The sequence below is a fragment of the Carassius auratus genome, chromosome 24 (assembly GCF_003368295.1).
Source record: "Carassius auratus strain Wakin chromosome 24, ASM336829v1, whole genome shotgun sequence".
NCBI classification, from domain to species: Eukaryota; Metazoa; Chordata; class Actinopteri; order Cypriniformes; family Cyprinidae; genus Carassius; species Carassius auratus.
In genome coordinates, this window is record NC_039266.1 from 13,453,570 (window position 1) to 13,466,830 (window position 13,261).

The window sequence follows — 13,261 nt, forward strand, 5'->3', positions numbered from 1 at the left end:
GATGTGAAGGCAAGGAAAAATAATATTAACTTCCAATTTCAAAGTCTAATTTTCCAGATCCAGTTAAATACGGAGTAATAAGAATGACTTTTTTCATTTCCTCCTGGATAATAAGTGAAATCTGTAACGAATGCTGTTTCGTGTTGTCTTCATTTGACTTCATTTGTAGCAAATTATGTTCATGTTGCCTGTAAAGACCTTATTTATTACCTGGAAAATGTACATTTACATTTATGCAGATACTTAAATCGACGCACTAAAATTGCATTGAAGGTATACAATTTTTAACTCCATACATTCCCTGGAAAGTAAACATGTCATTCTTCAAATATCGGCTTCACAAACCATGCAAACTCAGTCGAATCAGCTGTGAGATCTTGTGAAGTGTGCATGTGACCTGCATGATAGCACACTCTCTGTGTGACGGCCGTCCCGTGTGAATTGTATGCTTTATACTTTAAACCCATGATTTCAAATTATGCTGCGCTTTATGCGTTTACCTGCTGTCATATTCATCATTTTCACTGTGTGCTGTATGTAAAATGAGTGTAAACCTGGCTTTATTTGCAAAATATGATTCCCAATGCACACAAACTTCCCAAAATACTGATACAGACAATATCAGTCGTCCACTAATGTGACGTGGGTGTTATTACTTACATGCTCTATAATGTTTGTTTTGGTTAATTTATTCAAGGAATAATCAACTAACACGTTGCCACATTGAGTTATAAAAAAAAAAAAAGTTCGAAGTTACTGACACTGGAATTGTGAGATGGTTTCTTCAGTAGTCAATCTTTAATTTAATTTAATCAACCTTTCAAAAACGTAGTATTTTCTTGTGCTCAAATCTTTGAATTACTTTTACTTGAGTAAAATGATATTGTATTAAATTATATTTAATATGAAACATAGTGCAGTAAAAAGTACAATATTATGCTTTGAATTAAAGTTTTCTAAAGAAAAACACTGATAAATTACTGACACTTCAAAAGTACTTTTACAGCAGAGTAAAAATACCTCTGTAATTTACTCACCCCCGTGTCATCCCAAATGTTTGTGTCTTTCTTTCTTCAGTACAGAAAATAAATCAATCTTTTAAGAAAAACATTTTTTAAGAAATGTCACAAAAGAAGTGTGTTTTTGGTTGCCAGGGCAAGACAACCCTGCACAGATTACCAAAAAAAAAAAACAGCATTAAGGGACCAGTGGATGGAGTTTATTTCTACAGAGCATCAACGGAGTTGTGCAAGTGTTTGTGTCTGTTCCCTGCATTTCGAAGATGCTTGTTTTACAAACAAGGCCCAGTTTGACGCCGGATTTGCACATTGTTTATTTCTTAAGGATAATGCAGTCCCAACGAAAAAGGGTCACGATCGTGTGATTGAACCGCATGCGGTGAGTAAAACTGAGTAAAATCTCTGTGTTATTAACTTAGCTATCAGCGCGTAAGCACATCAAGTAAACAACATGCGATGTTGTCATCAAACTGCACAAGTAAAACTGCTTCAAATATCTCTGTGTTGTTAACTTAGCTATCGGCGCGTAAGCACATCAAGTAAGCAACATGCGATGTTGTCATCAAACTGCACTTTCCACATGTACGGCTTAAAAATAAAATAAAAAAGACAACATAAAGTGGAACTTAGTCATTTTCCAAAACCGCTAAGCAAATATATACAGTTTCAAAACATACCACAGAGACGTTGTTGCTGATGCTGCTCTTGTTAAATTTCAGCCTCTGGATCTGATTCTGGATCATAAATAAATGGCTGAATCTGACTGTTAGCCAGGGTTTGTTTTGGATGTTTTTTTCCTCACTGTAATGTCATAGCTTCTAAACGCTCTCAACGCAAAAGCCTACTCGCGCCCGTGATTCTTTAGCTCCTCCCACACGTCACGCCTCCAGGCGCTCGTGTTTTTTTTTTTTTTTCGGGAAAAATCGGTACAGACTATCTTTCTCTTATGAATATAATAAAACTAAAGACTTTTTGGATTTATGAAGGATGCAGTACTACTCTATAGGTACTCAAGATTAACAGGATATTGAGTGAAAACGAACATTTCACCCCCCCTTTAAAAAATAAGTTTATACTTTTTAAAGACCAATGCTCGTCTTGCACTCGCATTGTGCATTGTGTAATCACATTAGAAAAGTCACGAGTGGTTAGTTCTTCGTCTATGTATTGAGTCCGTTTGAGTTTCTTTGCACATTCACTTCTTTTCAACTAAAGACGAGAACATCTTGGATGTCATGGGGGTGAGTAAACTGTTAGGAAATTTTCATTCTGGAACTGAACTTCTCCTTTAACATTTGAACATAAGATGAACAGAAACTTCAAAACAACACAATTTATTTGCAATAGAAATCTTCTGTAACATTATAAATGACTTCACTGTCACTTTTGATCAATTGAATGTTTCCTTGAAAAAGTCCAAATTCCTTAATATTATAATGTCCAATTGGCAAGCCATTAAATTTTTTCACCAAAGCCATTTCTACTAACAAATGACATTGGTTGAGTATAAATTTTAGGTTATATTATTTGAGTACTGTGGTATATCCAATGTGCAGTGGTACCATTTTTTATTTTTATTTTTGGAAAACCTTAAATTATTAAAAGTAGGTATGATGTTTTGAATAAAATATCTTTGCTGCCAATACGTGGGGTTTCACAAACCTTTATTTAATCTTCAAAGTTACCCCCAAGCAGACATGCCAATTCCTCCGCCTCCAGCTTTGGGAGTCAAGGTACATAAAGGTAGAAGCGTTCTTATTCCTGTCGGCGGTGGCCTGAGGGGATCCATTGACAGCTTTATTTCACTACACCATCTCAGCCGACCTTGGCTCATCTCAAAGCCCTTGTCTCTCCAGACAGACAATTTAGAGGTGCTGTCTCAAAACTGACCCGGGACGCCAGCAAACCGCCATCATTAACGTAAACCAAACATCGTCTTGGGAAAGGAGGGGCTGATTTCTGGGTCTGTTGGCTCGAGGGCTCAAAGCACACGTGGCTAATATTTCCACGTCAAGTTTGATTTTCTCTATATTGTTCTCACAATTGTCCCTGTGACGGGATTTGAATATAATTTTCTCTTAGAGTTGCTATGGTGACTGAAGCAGGGTCTCTGCGTGTGCCAGTTGCCATGCAGTGGTTTGTTAGAAAAGAAGTACAGACACCACTGCATGCTATCGAAAATGTACATAGAGCTGCATGTCGGTCAGTTTGCCTCGTGTTTTCATGGTTTACCCGTTTGGCCAACACGTTCATTTCCCAGGCCTCTCAATTTGTCTTATGCTTGTAGTTTTTACTCTACTGACCTCATCTCTGTTGTTAAAAAAGGCCTCGGATCTCTTGTCCTGCCGGTGCAGGTGGGCATGACTTATAAAATGGGCTTTCTTCCTACACAAACTCACACACACGGTTGCATTTACTGGAAAAGAGTGTCGTGGATCACAGATATTCTCACAGGTGCCTTGATGACTTTGCACATACTTAAGCACAAAGGCTGTTTGGGTCTATTGATTGAGATGTCATGATCTGTATTGATTGAGAAGTCAGGAAGCTCCACGGTTAAATGTTTTCGGGATGGCTGTGTTGAACAGTAATGAGATGAACATAACGAGAAATAGATTAATAACCTCTCGTCTATTGTACAGTTATAATACAGTAGATAGATAAAAATTTGCTCTTGGATGTGAATTCCATTGTAACTTTCACCTATCAAAACTTCATCACTTCTCAAAATAATAATTGTTATACTGAATGTGCACTACTTTGAATCTTAAAAGTATATATTTTTAAAAAGTACTTGCAGATAAGGTAGTATTAATGAAATAAAATGCCACTTACTGTAAGTATACTTAAAGAGATTTATTTTTCTTAACAAGTGCACTCTGTAATAATAATCAAAATAAAAAATTATAAAATTATTAAAAAACTGTATATTTTGGATAGACTGTTCTATGTTTTGTTGTATTTTAAAGAAGTACACTTATTAAAACAATCACAAATATTCACTGGATATCTTTTGCCTGAGTTTTTCCTGTGGGTATTCGGAAGTGCTGTTTTTTTTTGTTGTTGTTTTTTTTTACTTCGCTTAGCTGCTTGTCATATCAATTTAGATTTGATATTTGCTTAGAATTATTCCTACGGCCTACAAAATCACTTCTGACAAGTTAAAAAACTTTGATCGAAAGCTATTTAGATGTGGTTTGGTTTCTATTTGAAAAACGGCTCGATTTGATCCGGTGCTTTTATGAAAGACGCTCAGCTCTTAATGAAAAGATTATGGAAAGGGATCAATGCTGCTCAGTGTATCACGGCCAACGCGGTTGTGTTGGCGAGACGTTTAGATTAGCATCTGATTCAGACTTCCCCTCACCCAAGGGGGCGCAAATCTCATTCCACGTACTTTATCGACTCAATATGTCTTGTGCGGTGGGATGCGGTTCCATCACAGTACCCCAGGGACAAGATGAGAGAGCGACAGTTTTGACACCATGACAATCACACACATTCATAGACACTTGTCTCTTGAGAGAAGTGTGTCCGTGTCCATTTGCATTTAGCAGCGTGACAGTTTCCAGAGACTGAAAGTGTCAGCTCATGTCCAAATTTCTGAACACAGGGGAATAACGCTGGAATTTTAATGAGAGGTCATATCAGTTTTAGCCTACGTGATTTATCATTTTCAGATCCAAACCATATGCGTGTTAAAACTAAAGGGTTTAATTTGCATTTTGGTTACTTTTATTGTTTGGGAAAACAGACAATCAACAGATATGGCTGAGCTAATGTTGTTGTGTTGGGCTGGTTCTCTCACATGTAAAAATCATGACCCTATGTAATCAAAAATACCCAAGTTCATCATCATGCTATTAAAAGTTCAGAAATGCAATAGCATGATAATCAGATTATGATTAACCCCCGACTATCCTCTGTCCTGTAGAGAACCATGAGCACTGTGGAGGAGGAGCCGGACCACATGATACCATGAAGAGAAGCCTGCAGGCCCTGCCCCACCAGCTGCTGAGTAAGTCTCATTAATAAAGCCTTTTAATGCCATTTTATTTAAAGCCATTTATAGTGTTTTTTAAAGCTCTGTTTTGTAATGATGGTTGACAAAGGATCCTATGACCCTACTGTCCCATGTAATAATAATAATATAATTACAAAACACTTTAGGGCTGTAAAAGTTGACCTGTTAACCAGTGTTATTTTCGTCTCATCGATTTAACCTTTAAATTTCAATTTACGATTTATTTTAATTTAAGTTTTGATTCTTTTTATTTTGTATTTTTGTAAAAAAAAAATGTATAGTTTTTATACATTTTTATTAATTACCTTTATTTAGTTTGAGCTATTTTTAGCACTTTAAGTTAAACTAAACAAAAATGAGAAATGTTACTTTGGCAGCTGGCTGAAATTAATATACATTTAAGTTTTTATGTTTCATTGTAAATGAATGTTTTCAAGTAAAGAATGTGCTTATGGTTTTTAGTTTTAGTTGCAATATTATTGTGACATTCTGCATTCTAAAGACTCACATTTATTGTGGAAACAAAAAGATATAACACATTTTTACTGAATTGATTGTTTGTTTTTTAGGTGTATACAGCTTACATTACTTATTCTTACACAGTATTAAAAAAGTGTACTATACATAACAGCCGTTGTAGTTTCTGTGGGTCGTTCAACATGTTTTTTGGTTAAGTCGATTAGCCAAGAAAATCTTGCTAATGAAATCCGTTTAAAACCCTTGTTGGGACACCAGCACACCTTCTGCTCATCCCAGATCTTTTCTTTTGTCTCTTTACTCAGAACACTTGTAGAATATTAGAATTGGCGGCACACTCTTGATATCAGTCTGGCTGAGATCAAACATTAAAGTGTGAAATGTTTCAGGAACATGAGGTCGGATGGAGAAGGCGTCCTCCATTGTAGAACAACTTTAAAAAGAGATTTCATCACAGCAAATTCTGTTAGATGTAATGCTCAGAAAAACCTCCAACACAAATTTCTGTGAAATATATATTTTCAGGCTCAGGTATATTTTAGCCATTTGTTCAAACTTATGTCAATGGAGAAAAAAAAAAAAAACAGTTTTCAGTGCTTGAAAAGATTCAGGTAATTTTTCTGTGTGAATGTGAGTATTTCCCAGCTGAGCCCTTTATGACCTGAGGCTGTAAGGACACTGTGGTTCTTGTGTCTCTGTAGGTGGCTTTAAAATATGTCTACATACTGTATGTGAGGCGTTAGTAATCATAAATATTCATATGTGCAGCATAAATACATGTACATGCATTATCGTACATTTGCACATGCAATGCATATGCACTGACAGCATGGATGTAAACAATTTTAGATATAAACAAATGTTTATGAATCCTTTTATGTCTATAGAACACTAGTACTGAATATATGTGACCTTGGACCACAAAACCAGTCATAAGGGTTATTTTCTTTTAATCATAAGACATGAATAAATAAGCTTTCCATTGATGTGTGATTTGTTAGGATAAGACAATATTTGGCTGAGATACAACTATTTGAAAATCTTAAATCTGAGGGTGTGATAAAAACTAAATACTGAATTTAAAAAAAAAAAACTTTAAAGTTGTCCAAATTAAGTTCTTTTGTTATTAAATAAAACATTTCTTGACACAGCATATTAGACTGACTTCTGAAGAATCGTGTGATATTGAAGACTAGAAGAGAAAAATTCAGCTTTGCTCTCTCAGGAACAAATTACATTTTAAAATATATTCAAATCAAAAACCGTTATTTTAAATTGTAATACAGTATGTATATATTAATATATTGCATGGTGAGTTTGTTGTAAAGCTGTTCATACATAAATATGCATTCATATTGTACATTTCAGCATAAATGTACAAACGTTACAAATGAATACGTATGAAAACTAATTAGGTCAGGCTGGAATGCCTGGAAGTTTTACTAGTAGGTAGGTAGGTTAATAATATTTTGTAAATGTAAATATTCTTTTGAATTTTGTTGTGCAATTATCTCTGCTTCTACCCCAACATGTCATAATTAAATGCGATTTGCTCTCTGTTGACCTTCTGGTGTGGCCTGAGGTTAAGTGCTTTGCTCGAGGGCACAGTGATGTTCAAAGATCAGCATTTGTGGGGTTTATATATGCAGTTTTAGTTACGAGCTACTTTAATCCCTTATAAACATTGCGTTTAAGTTGGCAGTTTCCTAATAAAGTAACTTGCCGCAGTAATTAATAAGGACCTTGCCAAACCTGGCTATTAGTAGGGGACGTCCACTTGCTTTTGGCCACAAAGTGTGCTTGTTATGTAACAAGAGCATTTCATGAGTCATAGTTAGTTTTGGAACTGAATAGTACTGATAACAAGAGCAATTTGCTTTGTTTCACTGTCGGTTTGTTTGTGTCTTTCGTGTCAGTCTGTTCATCAGCTCATCTGTAGGGATGGCACCATTTGTTTAAAGTAAACTGAATTTAGCTGATGGCTCTCTCATGCAGTTATGGTGTGATTGTTGTTCTCCCTGAAGTGCAGATGGGATTGTGAGGCTTATTTGAATACAATGGCTTTTGCCAAATAACATCCTAAATTGGCATTCAAAAGGAATGCTCAATCAGAAGTCCCAAAGGCAGAATGTTTCACTGCAAAGGCCATTATTTCATTGTCAGAACTATTTTGAGAAGTCGTAGCCCAGTGACATTACTTACATGCTAAGAATTTCCTGTTTAAAGTGTTTACTTCCTGTGCGGCCAAAGTAATTTGTTAGTGCCCCAGTAAATGAGAGACTTGATGTACTCTATAAACAAATTGATTTCTTCCAGTGCCAAGTGCATCTTGCTCGTCCGCCCTTCTGATTGGATAAACATCTGCAAGTTCATAGGCATTACAGAAGACCAACGCAACCCAAATCACACAAACAGGAAGCCATTATCAGAGGGTGTTATGGTTCCCGCCTTATCTATGAGCTCACATCTGCACCACCCTGCCCCTCCCTCAACACAGGAAGTGCCCAAAGTGGCCCACAATCCTCTGGGGGATCCCTAACTTTAAAGACCACGGCTCCCAAAGAGACACCAGTGGAATTTATTCATTGGTTGGATTCATTGTTTTGGTTTTGTTCACATTTATAGCTTAAAATAATCCTTTGTGTGACGGTCAAAGAGCGATTTTATTTAGGATTTCACACTGTTAGCATGTCAACAGCTTAAATGTGAAAAGAGACTGTGGCAGATTTTTGGTTTTAGATCATTTTGTCTCTGTTTAAACCTGGTATTCCAGTTAAAGTGGTCAACATTTACATTACAGTACATCTGGTGTTTACATGCATCTCAAATGTGTTCTGTCAATATATCAAGCTTTGTTCAGATTCTTATATTATAATATTAACACCTCATTAAAAGGCTAAAATTCTCTATAATGGGGTACTCATAATGGGGTAACAATTTATTTTAAGGTGTCCTTGTTACACATGTAAACATGTACTAACTATTATAATAACAATACATTATGAATAATTACATGCAAGTAACCCTAAGACAAACCCTAATCCTAACCCTAACCCTGTAGTAAGTACATGTAGATAATTAGTATTCCTCATTAATGAAATGTATACAAGGACATTAAAATAAAGTCAAAATAAAAATACAGCAAAAATTACATTGTGAAATAATATTTTTCTTTAAAATATTTTTTTTAAAATGTAAATTATTCCTGTAATGGCAAAGTTGAATTTTCCTCAACCATTACTCCGGCCTTCACTGTTACATGAATCCAGAAATCATTCTAATATGTTGATTTGGTGCTCAGGAAGCTTTTCAGTGCTGAAAACTGTTGTGTTGCTTGTGATTTATTCTTGGAATTCTTAAAAAAAATATAAAGTCCAACAGAGAAGCATTTATTTGAAATTGAAATCCTTTTTAACTTTATACTTTTCTGTATTTAAAAAATGCTTCTTCCTATTTTTTTTTTTTATATATTATATTTTTTTAGTTAACACATTTTACTCTTCCCTTATATGGATGTTAAAGCCAGGTGTAATCTTGTCTCAGAATGTTTCTGCATCTTATGTAACAGCTTGTTAGACTTTTGTCTTAAGGCTGATGTCCCAGACCATTTAATGTGACAGAGATTAAACACCATTTATGGAATTGTGAGGGGTCAAGGGAGGATTTAAAGGTTCATTACCAAAAGAACAGTGTTTACCATTTTTACAGTGTTTACATGGAAATTGCCGGACTTGCCAGTTATTGAGCATCTCAGTAAAGCGCTATGCTAATCAATCCTTTGGCTAAACACCAAGAATAGCCTTTTCCCCTGTTTCTTCCTTTTTGCATTTTCTGATTGACTTAGTGTCTAGCTTATTACCATGAACCAATGTTTAGTATGTGCTTCTCACTACAAGGAAGCATGTTCAATTTTCCACTGGGTGCTCATCATGTGGAGTGGACATGTCTCTGCACTGCTGCATGTGTGCACCCAGCAAAGAAGTAATACTGATGTCTGCTTGTGTCCTATTTTGGACATTCCTTAGATTGGAATGGACCTTGTGTGCAGTAATGAACTGAAACTCATTTAAAGCTTCTGCCACACATGCAGATTTCCATTCTTCTCTGTACTGCATTACATCACATGGCTGTGTAAAGCATCACAAAAGATTAGATAGCCAAAACCAGCAAGTAAAGGGTGTTTTTGTAGAATTGATTACCAACCTGACAGACATCCACAAATCTGTGTTCCACCAGGACATCCTGGTTTGATTGATTAGGCCTTTTTGGATGCTTAGTTGAGAAAAGATTTATACACAAATACACTATGACACAAATATATAATATTTATTAGAACTCATATACTCCATAATATATGCTCAAGCATTCTGCAGCCCTGTAGAAGTTAATCCAATGTGGAGAACTGGGTGATGATGGATGATGATATTATATATGTTACATTTTCCCTGTTTTGTAGGAACCTCTTTTTTTCCTGTGTTAGTTTTGTAGTCATTTATAGTTTTATTTATGATTGATTGCCCCATGATTGTCTCCCCAGGTGTCCCTTGTTCCCTTTATAACCGGGCCTTAAATAATAAGGTTAATAAGGAAACATGGATGATAATCATGAGGAAACAAGCATAAAACTACAAATGACTAAAAAACTAAAACAGGAATTTTAAAAATAAAAGTCCAAACCAAACAGGCGACCTCTTTCAATATAAATGTATAAACAAATGTACTTTATGAAAGAATCAAAATGAGACACACACAAAAATATATACAACAAAAAAAAATCACACTCTTTTTTTTGTTTGTTCTGACAGTGTTGTAAAGTAATGACCCAAAACAATTGTTGTTGTTAAAAATAATATCCCTATTAATTAATAAAAACATATTAGGAGATGATTTGCAGAATGTTCAACTGACCCAGTGCATTGTGATTGGTCAAACACCGCAAGCACTTGTCGGAAATGTAACGCCCCTTTCCATAATTGCGAGTGTCATCTTTCAGATTGTCGTAGCAAAGGCAGAATTACCTCCTCTCTTAGGTTCACAAACCGGTCATCCATAAAATGTATTGCTGTTCTGTTGCAAATAATCTTAAAGATTCCTAAATGCATCTACTTTCGGAAGGCCAAATAAAGTGGTTTTGCTTTCTCCTAGAAACACACAGCTTCTCCCTGACATGGCTGCTTCAACACTAACTTCAGTTACTGAAACCACGCCACCTTTCATCGTGTGAACATTTGGGCGGCATTACGCAAGTCTTCCCACATAGTGCCGTAGACATGTGGGGGCGTGTTTGAACGAGCCGTTTTAGGGGACGTGGCAGAGTCTTAACTTTGATAAAGATTAAGAATATCTCTTTGGATTTGAGACTTTAATCTTTGCAACTTTACAGATCTTCTTTATGCAAGACTTTGAAACACTCCAAAGAGGAAGGAAAATTTTTAATTGCATCATATGATCCCTTTAAGCTCCATAAAGAACCAAAAGCAGCATAAATGTACAAAGTAGTTCATATGACTTGTGTAATATAAATCTTGTGCACTGTAATGCAAGTCATACATTAGCTTTGTGTCATTTGCACATGTTGAAACTTTGGGTGCACTGGGATGGGATCAGCTACAAAACTACAGCATCTTCTCCAATTTGTTTCACTTGTGGCAGTCAACACTGTTGCAGCCTCATACTGCAGATGCCATCTTGGCTCGTTGTCTCCAGAGGTGAGGTTATGTGTAATATTGAATGATGGATGGGAAGATAAGCTGTAAACTCATGCAATCTGTCGCAGCCATTTGAGACCTCAGTATCTGCAGCTCTAATGTGAGAGACTTGCAGACAGCTCAAGGACCACTGTGGGCAGGATGGATCTTCCCATGTGATTTATTAATGTCATAGCTATGTAGGACTTGAGGAAAGTCACAGGCTGCTTAAACATTCCGAAGACTTTTAATTTAGAGTGTTTACCGCATAAATTCCACTTCCACCATCAATTTCTCAATGAGCCAATGAACAGAGGTCAACTTCATCATAAATCATAAAATAATTTAAGAGTAATAATACATCCTAGCAACCACTTCACCTTTTTCCAGTCCTGCCTACACGCACTTTTAACTTTGCTCAGCTTTAAATAGCTTAAATGATTAATTATCTCAAAAATTATCTCTATATGTCAAACTTAAATCTTTGACATATGTGCATGTTTAAAGGAATAGTTCACCCAAAAAATGAAAATTCTGTCATCATGCTCACCCTCATTTCACTCCAAACCAACAAGACCTTTGTTCATCTTGAGAACACAAATTAAAATTACGATTTTTTTATGAAATCTGAGAGCTTTCCGACCCTCCGTAGACAGCAATGTTCCCAGAACCAAAAACGTAGTAAGGACATTGTTAAAATAGTCCATGTGACATCAATTGCTCAACTGTAATTTCATGAAGCTACGAGAATACTTTTGTGTGCAAAGAGAACAAAAATAATGACTTTATTCAACATTTATATTCAACAGAAACACATATATACTGTGTGTGCATAGATATATATATATATATATATATATATATATATATATATATATATATATATATATATATATATATATATTAATCTAGATTAAAGTGGCTCATTCGAATTCTGCCGACTGCGTTCAGAATATGTGTGTTACCCAAATAAAACTGACAAACAGTAAGTCTTTGAGAAGAGGTTTATCAAGCTAGGTGGTACATTAGAAAAGGGGCTCACCTCTGTTTTCCAAAATGTCACAAAGTGCTTGAAAAAGCTGTAAACTAATTCCACATTGCACAAGGTGCAAATAGCCTTATGCCTGTTTCACACATACTCCGTCTGCAGTGCGTATGCGTTGCATATTTTTTTACGCACCCATGTTAACGGATTCCAGTAGCGTTCCAGGAGCGTTGCGTCTGCAGCAGTGCAGCGATCGTTTACGTACCGAGTAGTGGACTGCAAACACGTGCTGTGTGAAAGCACATCGAGTCCGTGCTGCACCACATACGTAATGCACACGGACTGCAAACGCACTGCAGACAGAGTATGTGTGAAACAGGCGTGAGCAGGGCCGTAGCTGGGGTCAGCAAGGCCCCGGTGAAGGTTGTACCAGTGGGCCCTGTTTGAAATTGTTTAATTTGTATGTTCGTTTATTTTTATTTATTTGTGCAATGTTTAAGTTTTTTTCAAGTTTGTAGGTGTCAAGGTAAAGAAACCAAATAATTAAATGGAAAATAGCACTGGATAGTCTTCAATGTAAAAATGAAATATCCAATCAAGCCTAGGTTTAGTCAGACATCTTCAACATTTCTCACATTATTACAGTTTTGCTATATATATATATATCAAAAATGATATCTGGTGTCTGAATTTTGGTTTGACTTTTAAAACTAAGAAATTCAGTCAAGAGCAGTGAGTGATTTTCATTTTCTTGGATTAACATATTACAGCAGCCAGTAGCTAAATTAGGCGTGGTCACTTTAAGAGACTATGAACGCATCCAATATAATACACATTTGGGCTCTTTCACATCTTTTTGTTTGTTCAAACTTCGATTTGTATTTGTTCATTCAGGTGCAGGAGGGACTTCAAGGAGAACTTCGCAGAAGAGAGCTCGGTTCAGTGTCGCTGTCCGTGATATGCGACTCTCTCTCCGCATGCGCACCGAACACAGCGTGCTAGTAACCAGCTACACTTTTCAGCTTTTGCGCATCTTGTGTTTGGATGCTTTAATGTTTTAATCAACAAG

The 13,261-nt window shown here is 36.0% G+C and overlaps 1 protein-coding gene across 5 annotated transcripts in view; it reads left to right on the forward strand.

Annotated features, from left to right (window-relative positions):
* LOC113042343 (transmembrane protein 108-like) overlaps positions 1-13,261 on the forward strand; it is a 55,252-nt gene that overhangs the window by 31,361 nt on the left and 10,630 nt on the right. For all 5 annotated transcript variants that reach the window (XM_026201138.1, XM_026201136.1, XM_026201134.1 and 2 more), the window contains one exon: positions 4,954-5,037. In XM_026201138.1, coding sequence (XP_026056923.1) covers positions 4,998-5,037 — 40 coding nt within the window. In that variant the 5' untranslated portion in view covers positions 4,954-4,997. The remainder of the gene's footprint in view (positions 1-4,953; positions 5,038-13,261) is intronic.